Source organism: Oncorhynchus nerka, linkage group LG14 (assembly GCF_034236695.1).
Source record: "Oncorhynchus nerka isolate Pitt River linkage group LG14, Oner_Uvic_2.0, whole genome shotgun sequence".
Classification (NCBI taxonomy): Eukaryota; Metazoa; Chordata; class Actinopteri; order Salmoniformes; family Salmonidae; genus Oncorhynchus; species Oncorhynchus nerka.
This window is the reverse complement of record NC_088409.1, coordinates 31,171,132-31,188,293: the sequence shown is the minus strand read 5'-3', so window position 1 is coordinate 31,188,293 and position 17,162 is coordinate 31,171,132. Positions and strand designations below refer to the sequence as shown.

Below are 17,162 nucleotides of genomic sequence, written 5' to 3'. Positions count from 1 at the left end.
AAGCATCAATTGAGTATTTAGAAATATTAAAAAATAGGCTAAGAATGATTTTTTTTTAATGAACAGAAATCGAAATTAGTATTTTATATTATTTTCACACACTGAACCATAACCATACTAACGGATCATTAATGACAAACTCGTTAATTTGCATAATTTGATGGAAAAATCTGAGAGTACCGCTCTAAAATTCCACATGCTGCAGCACGTGACTATCTGGGCACGTGTTCTGCAGAGCTTCCGGCTGCTGGGCTACGTGAGATATGGTGCGTGCTTTGTGGAATGGATGAAAACCGTGTGAGACCACATTGTGGTGAATCCATTGTAGTTACACACGATCTCAGTGTAATAACGTATTTCACTAATCTAATTTCTGAGTGTAAAATAATATCTCAGGGGAAAAACATTTAAAATATACAATTAATTTATTAAAAGGGGATACCTAGCCAGTTAACTGAATGCATCTTCCGCATTAAAACCAACCCCTCTGAATAAGAGAGGCGTGAGTTCTGTCATTCACGTCATCGGCGCCCGGGGAACAGATATTGTTGGGTGTTAACTGCCTTGCTCATTAGCATAATGGCAGATTTGTCCACCTTGCCGGCTTGGGCATTCGAACCTGTGACGTTTTGGTTACTGGCCCAAAGCTCTTAACCGCTATGGTGGTATGCTACCTAAACGTTGAGTTTTGAAGTCGATTACAACAGGGTGTATATTAAATGTTACATCGCATATGGTGAGTTGCGTAAAAATATCTAAATGTATAGGAATAATAATATGTGAAGCCAATTAGCTGTCAAACCACACAGTCATTATGTCAAACCATGAACACATTGTAGCCCACTTTTCTCAATGGCGCCATCGTGTGGTAGTGCGTTGAAATGATCCAAAAGAAAAGGAAGTACATCAATGACTTCATATCCCTCAGATCCCCCTTTTCTTTCAGCAATATCTTTCCCCTAAGGAGAGCAGCACCATCAAGAGAGTCAGGAAGTGAATTCTGTAAAGTCATCCAAGTGAGAAGCCTACCAACAACCCAGCTCAGCCAATGGCAGTCCAGCTCAGCTACCCACAGCCAAGCAGACGGACCGATGTAGGACAGGATAAGATTGGATCGACCAGAGGTATACTGTGCTACACAATGTACAAACCCCCGAGTGTCTCTGGATTTTAATAAAATGGATTAATTCATTTGAATTGAAATTATAATGGTGGTGCAACATTTCAGGTATCTCTCTAGAATATGAAGTCATACAATACGTTATATTTGACACACTTTATTAATACAAATACATAAATACAATGCATATAGGCTACTGTACTACCAACATTATCACCAAGAAAGAACCCTTGACGGCAAATATGTGTGATGTTATACATAAAAAGGCAATCACCCACAGACATCCACATACTACATTTACAAAAGGAAATTATTCCAAATTCAAATTGATATGACAAACTCACATCAAGCATTCTATATTTTTTGTATTAGAACATGGAGGTGTGTCTTTACAAACATATCACAAAATAATTCATGGTTATTGTTTCAATGTATAAGATTTGGTTCCATATCAGAAATGGTTTAGGATATTCAGAGCTATACTTGTACAGAGTTTGGCAAACCTTGTTTGATATTTAAATTGTATTGTATTGTAACTGTAATGGAATGTTTGGGACCAAGATGGAGGACAGTTTGCTATCCAGACTTCTCTGTATAGCAGGTTGACGTTTATAGTCATGAGTCTTGTCCTAGAGGCATAACTGAGACATTTCCTCTTAGGCCAGCTGCAAAGTCAAATTGGGTATATTGTAAAAATAATGAAAACAAAAATTTAAGTTTAGGGTTAGCCATTTGCTAGTGTGGTTATGGTTTGGGTTAGGGTTATAATTAAAATCAGATTTTATGACTTTGTGGCTGTGCCAGCTAGTGACCACTGCAGAGCAGAGCTGCCTCCAGAACAAGATTCATGACGGAAAATGCTAACCTGCATCTTTATACCTATGTCTCTGGTCTAGATATATGCCCTCTTCTCTCAATAATACAGCTCCTGGTCCCACCAACCTGTGATAGGGGAATGGAAATAATCTGAATTAGGGCTGACTACTGCAAAGAATGGATGGATCGATGGATGATAAATAGATGGATGGATGGATGGGTGGATGGATGGATGGATGGGTGGGTGAATGGATGGATAGATGCATGGAGGATGAATGGATGGACAAGACAGAGGCAAGAAAGGCTACTTACTTCCTGGATGTCTTCTGACCCCCAGCTTCCTGATCTCGTCATAGACAAAGATTAGAATTCCGTACGGGATTGGAACAAACCACCATTGGCCCCTGTAAGGGGGGAGTTATACGCATGAACAAACCAACATGAAAGCCATCAAAACAATGACAGAGAAGATGAATCGACATCCATTCAAGTCAAACAGAGTGTAACAGTACCTAATGGGCATGAAGTTGAAAATGTTTGGCATCCCTGGGCAGTAGCACAGCAGGTTACCCAGTAACAGCTGGAAGACGATGGCACTCACTAGCACCTTGTTCCTGCACACAAACGGAAAACACGGAGGATGGTCAAACAATGTTTTATTAGTCCCATCAAGATTGATACTTCCCAAGTTATTTTGTTGGAAGCCTTCTCTGCCACCATCCTTTCATAAACAATACATTTCATAGAGTACATGATTGTTTGTAGGGAGTAAGAGACATTTGTTCCATGCAGTTAACATCCACTGACCTAAAGAAGCCCTGCTGGAAGATGGACAGACGGCGGGTTTTCCTGATCAACACATCAGCAATCTGGCAGATCTCAATACTGATGAAGAAGACAGTGTAGCAGGTGTACTGCTGATACAGACGCTGGGCGTATGTCTGCAGAACAGAGAAGACAGGAGATTTTCAACTGGCATTTCCAGGAGTTACAAGTAAGTGACGGCGCTGTAAAGCCACACGCACTTGTCCATTCCTGGCCATAAGACACACACACACACACACACACACACACACACACACACACACACACACACACACACACACACACTTATCCTACAGTAAGCCACCCACACTCAACCACTCCTGGTCATATTTATCCTACAGTAAGCCACACACACTCAACCACTCCTGGTCATATCTATCCTACAGTAAGCCACACACACTCACCCACTCCTGGCCATGTCTGTCATACAGTAAGCCACACACACTCACCCACTCCTGGCCATGTCTGTCATACAGTAAGCAACACACACTCAATCACTCCTGGCCATATCTATCCTACAGTAAGCCACACACACTCAACCACTCCTGGCCATATCTATCCTACAGTAAGCCACACACACTCAACCACTCCTGGCCATATCTATCCTACAGTAAGCCACACACACTCAACCCCTCCTGGCCATATCTATCCTACAGTAAGCCACACACACTCAACCACTCCTGGCCATATCTATCCTACAGTAAGCCACACACACTCAACCACTCCTGGCCATATCTATCCTACAGTAAGCCACACACACTCAACCACTCCTGGCCATATCTATCCTACAGTAAGCCACACACACTCAACCACTCCTGGCCATATCTATCCTACAGTAAGCCACACACACTCACCCACTCCTGGCCATAGCTGTCCTGCAGGTCCTGCAGATGGACGTCCTCCCAGTGGGACCTGAGCCCCACACACAGCAGGGGATACCAGCCCTCCTGGGCCATCGCTGCAAAGTAGTCTGTGAAACCAGCGAAAGACTGGATCGCTCCTGGAGAAGGGGATAGGGGGAGAGATAAACCAAAAGAGAGGGAGGGAGGAGAGAATTGAACATTAAATATGTACTAATAGACTATTTGTAGGTTATCACCTTGAATATTGGTCAATAAATCATTCAGCTTCAAGGATCAATCGGTCTCAAAGGACCTAGTGAAAAAGCAAGGCCTTTTTCATACATTTACATATTACAGGAGCAGACATGAACCCTCACCAATCTGGAAGTAGGAGTAGGCAGCCAGAGATTCGTTCACCAACCTATCCTTACGCGGGTTCCTGGGTTTCAGATGCATAATATCACTCTCTGCCTTCTCATAGGCCAGAGACACAGAGGGAAACTGTAGGATAGAAGAAGGATAATCGGCATCTTTCTAGAATGGTCTTATAGTGCAGGGAGATGAGGGGTGAGGAAGAGGAAGAGGAGAAGACTCACAATGTCAGTGGCCAGCTCGATCATGAGGATGGTGATGCAGCCCAATGGCAGAGGAACACTGACAGTGATGTAGATGAGGTAGGGTGTGAGCTCCGGAATGTTCTTGGTCAGTGTGTACGCAATGGACTTTTTCAGGTTGTCAAAGATCAGACGGCCTGGGTGTCAGATATGGTCGAAATCAATCCCTCAATATCAGTATTACTTAGTATCATGAAGGCTTATCTTTGTGAAACCAAATATTGGTTCACAGGATACCTTTCAAATGTAATCAGCCTGTTAAAATGGCTGTTGTTGTGTTTTGTGATTTGCTAAGACACTCTCACTCACCCTGCTCCACCCCTGTGACGATGGAGGCAAAGTTGTCATCCAGCAGAATCATGTCAGCTGCATTCTTAGCTGCATCGGAGCCAGCTATGCCCATGGCAATACCAATGTCTGCCTTTTTCAACGCAGGGGAGTCGTTCACCCCATCGCCTGTCACAGCCACAATGGAGCCCTTAGTGAGAGAGAAAGTGAGAGAATGAGACAGAAAGAGAGGGGGGAGAGGGTTTGAGAGAGATAACATGACAAAAAAGAAGGGTAAGCCAAACCAAAAACCTCTCTGGAATGCAGTGTGACTAATGGCTTGGTATGTGTGTGTGTGTGTGTGTGGGGGGGGGGGGGAGGGATCACCAGCCGCTGACAGCTCTCCACGATGATGAGTTTCTGCTGGGGGGAGGTGTGCGGGCGAACACCATTTCAGGGTGACTCCTCAACGCTTCGTCCAGCTCTTCACTGCTCATGTCCTTCAGCTGACCACCACTGATCACACAGGCACGGGCGTCCCTGAAGACCACATAGAATAGATGAGAATATGATAGAACAGAATAGACATGTCAAATCCACTGACAGGGCGTTATTACCTCTAGGAAGTTCTCACTCCTTCTTACGTGATATACAAACTCTGTATAAATAGTCAAATATGTCACAGGAGATTCATCAACCACAGTGAGAGTCAGAGTCCTAATCCTGCCAGACTGTGTTGGTCTTGGGGACCAAGACCCACCTCCTGTTGACCTGCTCCACTGGGATGCGTTTCCTGGTAGCGATGTCCTCTACTGTCTCACTGCCCTCTGTGATGATGCCAACGTTCGCAGCGATGGCTCTGGCCGTGATCGGGTGATCGCCTGTCACCATGACTACCTGAGTGAGGTCACAGTGGAATGAGTTGATGTTGGTTGACATGACACAATGAGGGAGACTGTGATGGCCTGTTACATTGTATCAGCTATGTTCTAGGTCTCTCCTTTTTTCTCTTTCTGTCTTTCTCCTTTACCCTTATTCCAGCCGTGCGGCATTTCATGACAGCGTCAGGCACAGTGGCGCGGGGTGGGTCGATCATGGAGATGAGTCCAGCGAAACACAAACCAGACGTGGTGAAGTTCATCTCATCAGAGTCAAACTTGTAACCACGAGGGAACTCATTCTCATTAAGATAGATGTGACAGAAACCTGGAGACAAATGTTTGGACAGATTGGAGGTGTTAGTGGGTATTTATGGGCCTAAAGAAGAGATAGCATTAAGTGTTGCGGAAGCTACTCTGAAAATATTGTTTACCAAGCTACAAATTAATTCACACTGGAAGAAGTTAAGCTACACTAAAGCCACCATTAAGAAAAACTTAGTTTACTTAACATCAAGTTACTTAGAAAAGTAATTCACATCGTGATATGATAAACTACTTTGTGATAAATTATCTAAATCTGAAATGTTATAGACTACAAATTGCAAGAACAGATCACTCTGCAGTCAGATGTTAACAAAATGTAGTTAAATTACTAGTTGTATTACATGTAGTTCACTACACCCCAACACTGTCCCTTACCCAGCACTCTCTCCCCCAGGCTCCCCAAGTCCATGTATGCAGTCTGGAAGGCCTCTCTCCACTGTTCATCCAGGGGCATCTCCTGGCCCCTGATCAGGATGGTGGAGCAGCGCTCCAAGATCCTCTCTGGCGCCCCCTTCATCACCAGCAGGTAGCGCAGGTCCATGGGGTCTTCCAACTCATGCACTGACAGCTACTCGCCACCGGTTGGAGAAAGAGTACGATTCAAACACAAATAGCTCATTCTGGTAATGCCATTAAAGTATGCCTAATAGTCACATGACACACCTATAGAACATACTGTAGATTATATAACACACCTTCAACTGCCTTGAAATCAGATCAGAAAACCAGGCCTCTTACCTGGAACTTGTTGGTGGAGTTGAATGGTACTTCAACAACCTTTTTGAATCGCTCCCTGTATTCCATCATGTTCCCTATGGCCAGCTCAGTGAACTTCAGCAGAGCCGTCTCTGAGGCGTCGCCCACCACTATTCTCTGTTGCACATAGGTGCATTGGAATAAAGGTAACTCATAAATCATATAGTTTTCATTGATGCTGTGTCTGTGAATGAATGTGTCTGTTGAGGCTAGTGTCTATCAGCTCACCCTAGGAATAGGCAGAGACTCCTGGTTGGGTTTGAAGATGGCCCGGTTACAGAGTCCTGCCACTCTTGCCAACGATCGCCATGTCTCGGATGATTGGTCAAAGCTCTGACCTGATTGGTCCTCTGTGGTGTCTGCGGCATGGATCACATTGTCGAACCACAGGTGGGCCACGGTCATCCTGTTCTGGGTCAGAGTGCCCGTCTTGTCGGAGCAGATGACCGAGGTGGAGCCCAGTGTCTCCACAGCCTCCAGGTTCTTCACCACACAGTTCTTCCTGGCCAGACGCTTGGCCGTCAGCGACAGACACACCTGGGGGGAGAGAGAGGGAGATGGTTGATGAAAACTGTTAATAACCAACTTTATATAGGCCTAGACAGACCAGAGCCTCAGTGTTGACTCACAGTGACAGTAGCCAGCAGCCCCTCAGGTACATAGGCCACCACGATGGCCATGAAGAAGATCATAGCCTCCAGGAAGGCATAGCCAATAAACATGGCCACCACGAAGAAGGTGAAGCCAAAGAAGATGGCCAGCCCAGCAATGATGTCAACAAAGTGCTCAATCTCTATGGCAATTGGTGTCTTCTCATTGCCTACGCCTGACGCCAAGCTGGCAATGCGGCCAATGATGGTGCGGTCACCCGTGTTGATGACTGTTCCTGTGGCCACTCCTGGTAGGGGCCAAGCAGAGGAAAAGGGATTTTAGATTACATTATGAGTGTAATGTTGATGTTTTTGCACATTTTTGCTGTTATGAGTGTAAGCGTTTCTGTGGGAATCTTTTCTGTGTGTGATTTAATAAGGATTGTGTGTCTGTCAAAGGAGGCTGGTGGTGGAATCAATGGAATGGTACCAATACTACCAAACACATCAAACACATGGAAGCAACATGCTTGACTCGGTTCCATTTATTCCATTTTAACCATTAAAATGAGCCCATCTACCTATAGCTCCTCCCACCAACCTCCTCTGGTGTCTGTCTGTAGTACCTTTCAGGCAGTGGTGGCATTGTATGTGTGTGTGTGTGTGTTTATGTGTTTATGTGTGTGTGTGTAGCATAGATTGGTGGCACCTTAATTGGGGAGGACGGGCTCATCGTCCGGAATAAATGGAATGGTGTCTAACTCAAACACATTGTTTCCATATGTTTGATGACATTCCATTTACTCTATTCCAGCCATTATTATGAGCCGTCCTCCCCTCAGCAGCCTCCTGTGATGTGTCTACCTTCCAGGCAGGTGGTGGAGAAGAAGGCGATGTTCTTGGTCTCTAGGGGGTTCTCGTGGGTACACTCCGGGGTTTTGCTCTGGGGCTCTGACTCTCCTGTCAGGGATGAGTTATCCACCTGGAGAGGATAAGAAGATCAAGGAACTGACAGGGTTATAACATATGAAACCAACCAGGGTTCAAGCCCGGGTCTTCTGCATAACCTAACCCTAACCCTAACGCTAGCTTCATGTCCACACCCTGGGTCAACCTTAAACCTAGCCCTAACCCTAGCTTCATGCCAACACCCCGGGTCAACCTTAAACCTAACCCTAACCCTAACGCTAGCTTCATGTCCACAACCTGGGTCAACCTTAAACCTAGCCCTAACCCTAGCTTCATGCCAACACCCCGGGTCAACCGTAAACCTAGCCCTAACCCTAGCTTCATGCCAACACCCGGGTCAACCTTAAACCTAGCCCTAACCCTAGCTTCATGCCAACACCCCGGGTCAACCTATAAACCTAGCCCTAACCCTAGCTTCATGCCAACACCCCGGGTCAACCTTAAACCTAGCCCTAACCCTAGCTTCATGCCAACACCCCGGGTCAACCTTAAACCTAGCCCTAACCCTAGCTTCATGCCAACACCCCGGGTCAACCTAAAACCTAGCCCTAACCCTAGCTTCATGTCCACACCCCGGGTCAACCTTAAACCTAGCCCTAACCCTAGCTTCATGCCAACACCCCGGGTCAACCTATAAACCTAGCCCTAACCCTAGCTTCATGCCAACACCCGGGTCAACCTTAAACCTAGCCCTAACCCTAGCTTCATGTCCACACCCCGGGTCAACCTTAAACCTAGCCCTAACCCTAGCTTCATGTCCACACCCTGGGTCAACCTTAAACCTAGCCCTAACCCTAGCTTCATGTCCACACCCTGGGTCAACCTTAAACCTAGCCCTAACCCTAGCTTCATGTCCACACCCCGGGTCAACCTTAAACCTAGCCCTAACCCTAGCTTCATGCCAACACCCGGGTCAACCTTAAACCTAGCCCTAACCCTAGCTTCATGTCCACACCCCGGGTCAACCTTAAACCTAGCCCTAACCCTAGCTTCATGTCCACACCCTGGGTCAACCTTAAACCTAGCCCTAACCCTAGCTTCATGTCCACACCCTGGGTCAACCTTAAACCTAGCCCTAACCCTAGCTTCATGTCCACACCCCGGGTCAACCTTAAACCTAGCCCTAACCCTAGCTTCATGTCCACACCCGAGTCAACCCTAACCCTAGCTTCATGTCATTTACATTACATTTACATTTAAGTCATTTAGCAGACGCTCTTATCCAGAGCGACTTACAAATTGGATGTCCACACCCGAGTCAACCCTAACCCTAGGTTCGTGTCCACATCCCGGATCAACCATAATCCAAGCTTCAAACCTAACTCTAACTATAACCCTAACACTAATCCTAACCTAAATCCTAGCTCTATGTTCACATTCCTGCTCAACCTGCATCAACACCCTTAGCCATTACTTCTAGGTTGAAAGTGTGTTAGTGGTCTATAATGGGAACTGATGGCCTAGTGTACCTACCTTACAGCCCTGGGCAAAGATGATGCGGATGTCAGCAGGCACACGGTCACCACCCTTGATCTCCACCAGGTCTCCCACCACCAGGTCCATGGCATTGATCTGGTTCTTCTGCCCGTCACGGATCACCAGGGCTTGCTAGAACGAGATAGATGATTATACCAAATCCCCGTATTTCAATGATTGATTGCCTTGGATCAGTTCTGTAGTGAGTGGATTATGATCTGTGTTGATGAAAGGAATAGTTTTGTCTTGAAAGTAAACAGTTTCTTACAATAACAAAGTAACTGCTGTATGGGTATTTAGGGCCAGGAGTGTTTCCTGGTCTGGTAACATCTTCAGGAAACACTCATGGCCCTAGTTGCAATGTATTTCCCTAGTTATAATGTATTTACTTAGTTCTAATGTATTTCCCTAGTTCTAATGTATTTACTTAGTTCTAATGCATTTCCCTAGTTATAATGCATTTCCTTAGTTATAATGCATTTCTCTAGTTATAATGCATTTCCTTAGTTATAATGCATTTCTCTAGTTATAATACATTTCCTTAGTTATAATGCATTTCTCTAGTTATAATGCATTTCCTTAGTTATAATGCATTTCTCTAGTTATAATACATTTCCTTAGTTATAATGTATTCTTTAGTTCTAATGTATTTCCATATCTTTACCTGTGGCACTAGATTTTTGAAGCTGGCGATGATGTTGGTGCTCTTAAACTCTTGGTAGTAACCGAAACAGCCAGTCACCACAACAACAGTGATCAGAGTGATGGCGAGGTACAGCTGTAGACAGGTGTGGTCACAGAGAATTAGTGATGAAACAAACAGTCACAATATGTTGACGCTGTAATACATGTTATTATTGTATGTATTCCCCTTTCTTCACATACAGTATTTTCTCCTTCCGCTCCCAGTGCAACTTTAGCCTTTCCTTCACGCTCCCAGTGCAACTTTAGCCTTTCCTTCACGCTCCCAGTGCAACTTTAGCCTTTCCTTCACCCTCCTAGTGTAACCTTAGCCTTTCCTTCACCCTCCTAGTGCAACTTTAGCCTTTCCTTCACGCTCCCAGTGCAACTTTAGCCTTTTCTTCACCCTCCTAGTGTAACCTTAGCCTTTCCTTCACCCTCCCAGTGCAACTTTAGCCTTTCCTTCACGCTCCCAGTGCAACTTTAGCCTTTCCTTCACCCTCCTAGTGTAACTTTAGCCTTTCCTTCACGCTCCCAGTGCAACTTTAGCCTTTCCTTCACGCTCCCAGTGCAACTTTAGCCTTTTCTTCACCCTCCTAGTGTAACCTTAGCCTTTCCTTCACCCTCCTAGTGTAACTTTAGCCTCTTCTTCACGCTCCTAGTGTAACTTTAGCCCCTCCTTCATCCTCCCAGTGTAACTTTAACCCCTCCTTCATCTTCCCAGTGCAACTTTAGCCTTTCCTTCACCCTCCTAGTGTAACTTTAGCCCCTCCTTCACCCTCCTAGTGTAACTTTAGCCCCTCCTTCACCCTCCTAGTGTAACTTTAGCCCCTCCTTCATCCTCCCAGTGTAACTTTAGCCCCTCCTCCACCCTCCTAGTGTAACTTTAGCCCCTCCTTCATCCTCCCAGTGCAACTTTAGCCCCTCCTTCATCCTCTCCCTCAAATCAAAATCTAATTTATTTATATAGCCCTTCTCACATCAGCTGATATATCAAAGTGCTGTACAGAAACCCAGCCTAAAACCCCAAACAGCAAGCAATGCAGGTATAGAAGCACGGTGGCTAGGAAAAACTCCCTAGAAAGGCCAAAACCTAGGAAGAAACCTAGAGAGGAACCAGGCTATGAGGGGTGGGCAGTCCTCTTCTGGCTGTGCCGGGTGGAGATTATAACACCCTCCTAGTGTAACTTTAGCCCCTTCTTCATCCTCCCACTGTAACTTTAGCCTCTCCCTCTACCTCTCATTGTAACTGTAGCCTCTCCCTCACCCTCCCAATGTAACTTTAGTCTCTCCTTCACCCTCCCAGTGTAACTTTAGCCTCTCCCTCACCCTCTCATTGTAACTGTAGCCTCTCCCTCACCCTCTCATTGTAACTGTAGCCTCTCCTTCACCCTCCCAGTGGAACTTTAGTCTCTCCTTCAACCTCCCAGTGTAACTTTAGCAAACGCTTCAACTCTCTCCTTATCCATCTGTCAACAATCCCTTCCTCACTATTCTAATATTGTTCAACATTCCTGCCCTATAGTCTCCTACTTCACCTCTTCCTCCACCTCCTCCTACCCTTCGTCTCTCCTCCCCCTTTTGGTCTCCCCGCCCCATCCTCCTCACATCGTCAAAGCAGCCGAGGGTTCCCCTGGAGAACTCGATGCCGAAAGCAATGAAGCAGATGACGGCTGCCACCCACATCAGACACTGCAGCCCTCCGGCCAGCTGACGGGCAAATTTGACGTACTCTGGTGTCCCTTTGGGGGGCAGCAGTTCGTTGGGGCCGTCCCGCTCCAGAACCTCTGCTGCTTTGCTGGACGTCAGGCCCTGAGGGGATTTAAGGGGGAGGAGGGGGGAGAGAGTGAGAGATTTACTCTATATTAGCAGCAGTCTGTTTCATCACACAGACAGACGGACAGAAACCCCATGGTAGCTTAGTTACCTTGGTAACACTGGTGGTATACCTCATCTCTAGCTCTTCTATTGTGATCTCGTGGTCGTCCTGTAAAGATTGACAGACTGTTAAAGCTACAATGTATTTATGCTGCAATTCTGTCCCATTTAATTTAATTTGGCATATTCTCTCCAGCGTTCTCTCCTTCTGGTCTTGTGAACCACACTCACAATGTCCATCTCCTTCTTCATGCCCTCTAGCCTATCCTTTTTCTTTATCTTCTTCTTTTTCTTCATCTTGACGTCCACCTCTCCATTCATCTCAAACATGTCGTAAGAGTCCTGGAGACAAAGAGATGACATCCTGTATCATCTCGCTAGGGGGTGAATATACAATATCCTTGATCATTGAAGGAAAATCTCATTTAATTCATGACAATTTGATCAGAGCTTTGATTAATCACACAAATGGGTCACCTACCCCTTTACTCATGGTGGAGGGCCTGCCCAAATCAATTGAAGTCCAACGCTCAGTCCGCTCTCCCCCCGAAATCTTGGAAGCGTCTTTATATCCTCACTAGGGACGTTCCTCACAGTAAAATCACCAACCTCCAGAGCAGGACCAGACTGTTGGCTCAGCTTTATATACTACTGCACCACCTTCACCTTCTCTACCCGCCCCAAAATGGCAGTGTTACTTTAAGTGTAGCCAATGTCACCCCTATTAAGGTGAATGGCAAAGCGTCCCCTACCCACTTTCATATCAGTGCCAATGGCCTTGTGCGTAGGGCTTGTACCTTTCTTATCAGAATACACATGTTTCTGCATTCCCTGATTAACTGTAAAGCTATCAAGAAGGTCAATGCCGTTCCAAAGTCACAACTACTTCTTTCACTTGTGATAGGACAAATCTGTATTACATCAAGGGTGATTTTCTTCTCAACTCAGATACACATTAATTGACTGATATATTGACACTGAGACAATGACTGGTTCATCCCATTCAATGACTGGTACAGATATAGAAGACATGAATTGGATGAAACACATCTAGTGAGAAGTAGATTCAAATGCCTTGTATATACAGTATTATAGTTCATTATCTGCCCTCAGGAGGGCCTAACTTACAGTGTATATCAGTGTAAAAAACGGTAATGGTCAATTCAAATAAAATACAGTGGTATGGTCATGCCAGGCCAGTAGGCATTTAGAAATGGAGACTTTTTTTCTACATTTCCTGTTTAGGGGCCAATGTCAGAACACCTTATCAGTGGAAGAGTGTGTAAATACTCACAGTATTTGTGCCTCAGACTGCTAAAAGGTGTGATGGTGACACACTCCACATTGGCATCACTGCTGTGTCATCTGCCCTTATAAGGAAAGAACAGTTGAACATTAAAAACGAATTGACACTCACAACCTCTTATGTAATGCTCCGTGTTCCCATCACAAAGACACCAGTGGGTGGGAGATGAACTCGCGTAATACTTTTATTACTGTTATTGAACTACCACAATGCCTATTATAACTCTTATTGAATTAAGTGAAAGAATGTTTCTTCACTGGGCAACATCCATCCAACAGTGAATTCTATCATCTGTCATTTTATCAATAATTTTCCATCATGTTTGTAAGACATGTATTGTAAGCACCCTGAACAGGTGATTTTTATAACTAACCCAAGTCTAACCCATGACTTGCTTAGTTAAATAAAGGTTAAATTTAAAAAATATATATTTTAAAAGAGATTAGAAAAAAATGTGCCAACCAGCGTTGAGCTAAACTGAGCCAGCTCAACTGTGAATGGAAGCCAGTTTGGATTTTGGCGTCACTCCTATCAAATCCCATTAAGAGCATACGTCATTGAAAGAAAAACTTTAATTGTTGCATCTGGTTGTGTTGTTGTCCTCCGGAGGCTAGCTAGCTAGCTAAAATGGGCCCTTTCCTAAATTAGCCATTGATGGAGATAGGGATGTGGACTTGTGGTTTAACTTAATTCTCCGTGCTGGCCAATGATTATAACAGCAACTCTGATCCAACCATTAGTTCATACATTGTTGTGCCCCTGGCCTGAGAGGATGAACGTTCAATATATAGCTAGATGTAGAAGGCTAATGTTAACTAGGTAACATGTCCCATGAATGGAAGTTAGGCCAGCAAGCAAGCATTTTAGCCAGGTAGCCTAGGACAACAAAATAAAGTGTGTACTGTATGACAGAGTGATAGATTGTTTCGTCAACATGAAAGAGAGGAGGATGGCATTGGCGTTTCTATACAAGTAGGGTGAGTCAACATGCTTGCACGAACGCGCACACCCACACACCCACACAGAAATCAGAACCATAGACAGCCACACACCCACACAGAAATCAGAACCATAGACAGCCACATCATATTTAGCTTCCCTTGACTGATCTAAATTGTTTTTGGTATCTTTTAGTTGTCGCCTTATTAGACTAAGCAGAGGTCATTTGATGATGTTGAAATGTTGAAGTTGAAATGGTGCTGGAATAGTGGAGGCAGCTCCTGTTTTCTTTGCAATTTATGGTAACTCTCTGTGGTTCTAAATCAATAGTTGTTTAGTGGTCCGGAAATGTCAGAAACATTAACTTGCTTGGCCATGCTCTAGGTCATGTAACTGTCTGTCACATGCAGTATATTCTTTGTGGACTTCACTTCAGAGGTTGCTATGATTAAACAAAGGTGTGGTTGACTTTATTCTGCCACTGTGCTTCTTATAGTCTCACCCTTTAGGCCTTTATATCAGTCGCACGGCATATGAATTAACAGGTTATAGAGCAAACAATGCAATTATCACAATGCATAGGTTGTATGTTTTTTTTGGGGGGGGGGGCTTCCCCAGTGATGTAACCCACACACCGCTGCTGTTTATCGACGAGATTATGTGCAAAATGTAAGCAAAAATCCATCTCGCTCCATCTGATCCCACTGGGCTTCCTCTCGTTATCATATTTGGTAGTGAGTGGAAACGCCAAGCGGATGCTTCACATTTATACATCCGGTTACATTTCTGGCTCATTGTTCTAACTGTGGTGGAACTATTAGAACAACATGAAACAACATGGAGATGCTTTTCAAACAGGACACTAGTGTCCTAATCTCAGTAGGGTAGAGTGGGCTGGAATTGGAATGTGTTCCACTTTATAAATCAGAGAGGTAGTGGAGTGCCCACCGCTTGGAAAACACTTACACCAATCACTTAACAGGCATTTCACTAATTTGTGAGCAGTTGTTGTCCAAACCCAAAGTGAAGTGGTCAGAATATCCTGGCTAAGGTGGTAGTGACACCTCCCATGCAGGCCTACAGTGGTTCCTTTAGCCTACTGTGGGTAAATAGATTTACAGTAGGACCTGGGCCTGAGTTCGTTAGTCCACCAGGCACTTTGTCCTGCTATCTGATTACAGAGGTTGTGTTATCTCTAACTGAGAGAGAGAGACTGTATCCCCATTGTTACAACACTGTACATAAAACATTTGAAATGTCTCTATTATTTTTAATCTTTTGTGAGTGTAATGTTAACTGGTCATTTCTGATTTTGTTTCACTTTTGTTTATCCGTTCCACTTGCTTTGACATTGTAAAGTTGTTTTCCATGCCAATAAAGCCCTTTGAATTGAGACAGAGACACAGATAGACAGAGAGATACAGATAGACAGAGACAGAGAGAGAGGTAATAAGAGAGAGAGAGAGAGAAAGAGTGGACACATACAGTACACAGTAGCCTCAGTTAACCTCTACAAGCGGTTTTAACCTCATGTCTGTCATGTCATGTTCCACTTTTCAAGTTGCACTTCCTTTCTCCTACAGAACAATAAGGTTAGAGAGAGCATATTGGTGTGTGTGTGTGTGTGGGGGGGGGGGGGTCTTTGTTACTCTCAAATACTATTTTCCTCCCTGTTACTGTAGTTAGTATTATTGTAGTGAGTATTGTTTCTAGCCATATGTCTTCTACATGAGCCTGGCAAGCTAAGCTATACAGTTGTCTACACAAACCAAAAGGTGGCAGCAAGGAGTCACTGGCAAACCAGGACACACCCCTCATCCAAAGCAGACCAATGGACTCTCTCATGTGGATGCATTGCACCCCCTGAGCAAGACTTACTGGTTTTGATACTGTGTGGCTTTGTGTGTAAATAGACTAAATGTGGGTGAGCAGACTTACTGGCATTGACGCTGTGTTTGTTTCCTAGCGTTAAGTTTTAGTACTCCTTTTTGGTTCAGTTCGTAGAGCACAGATTTCTCAAGCAGTACGTTATTTTCAAGAGATAATCCAGTTATCTGTAATAGAACTTCTAATTTTAGATATGATTTTCCTTCTGTATTTTCCAGGCATACTCCACGGGGTCAATACGGACCGTGGGTCCTGAAAAAAAATGTAATCATAATGTTTAAGGAACTCCATTGGGCTTTCAACTTAGTCTTGATTTTGTTGTAACGTTTGAGTCACTCTGATAAATAACAATATCCAGCCGGACCTTTTGCCACCTATCAAATTTGTGTAACCGGACTTTCACAAATAGTATTTGAGAACCCCTAACCTGGGTTAACAAGTTGAGGGATTTTCAGTAGGCCTACAATATAAAATGTCATTTCTGGTAAGTTAAATCTATGCTAGTCAAACTAACATCCTAAACGACATAAATCAGGAACCAAAGATAAATACAGCAGAGGTTACTGGTTACTCTCATTGTTTTACAAGTATTGTCATTCTTAGTGAAAGTGAGATGTCTGTTCACAGTAACTGGTTGATATACTGTCATTATACTGTGTTGAAGTAGTCAAATACTGCATTTCCTTCTAGCCACTCAGAGGAAACATTTAGTGGACCATTAACGAGATTGCGAAACCTGCATGCTGTCACACTGCTTCAAGTACAATAAGCAGCCATGTATAACCTGTCTGTGTAATAAACATGTCAGTGTTATAACGCAGATGGTTCGTATTAAATGAAGAGTGCTCATGGATAGGGAAATATAAACAGGGTAAACTCTGTTCAATCGTAACAAAACAAACGTTTTCAGCCTACATGGAAGGATTATAACATAAAAACAGGATATTGCTTTTTGGGTTTCATGAGGTTCAAGCGTTGCAGAGGTAGCATT

General features: G+C 44.3%; 1 protein-coding gene across 1 annotated transcript; it reads right to left on the bottom strand.

Annotated features, from left to right (window-relative positions):
- Positions 1–1,257: 1,257 nt before the first annotated feature.
- LOC115140890 (potassium-transporting ATPase alpha chain 1-like) lies at positions 1,258–12,711 on the bottom strand. The gene is given in 23 exon segments (XM_029679338.2): positions 1,258–2,062; positions 2,249–2,340; positions 2,449–2,550; positions 2,744–2,877; positions 3,616–3,761; positions 3,981–4,104; positions 4,200–4,354; positions 4,527–4,695; positions 4,872–4,919; positions 4,922–5,024; positions 5,245–5,381; positions 5,515–5,690; positions 6,065–6,257; positions 6,428–6,562; positions 6,674–6,982; positions 7,075–7,343; positions 7,900–8,017; positions 9,478–9,612; positions 10,145–10,258; positions 11,770–11,973; positions 12,089–12,148; positions 12,271–12,381; positions 12,521–12,711. Coding segments are annotated over 23 exon segments (3,075 nt in total). The 5' UTR covers positions 12,533–12,711; the 3' UTR covers positions 1,258–2,033.
- Positions 12,712–17,162: the final 4,451 nt, after the last annotated feature.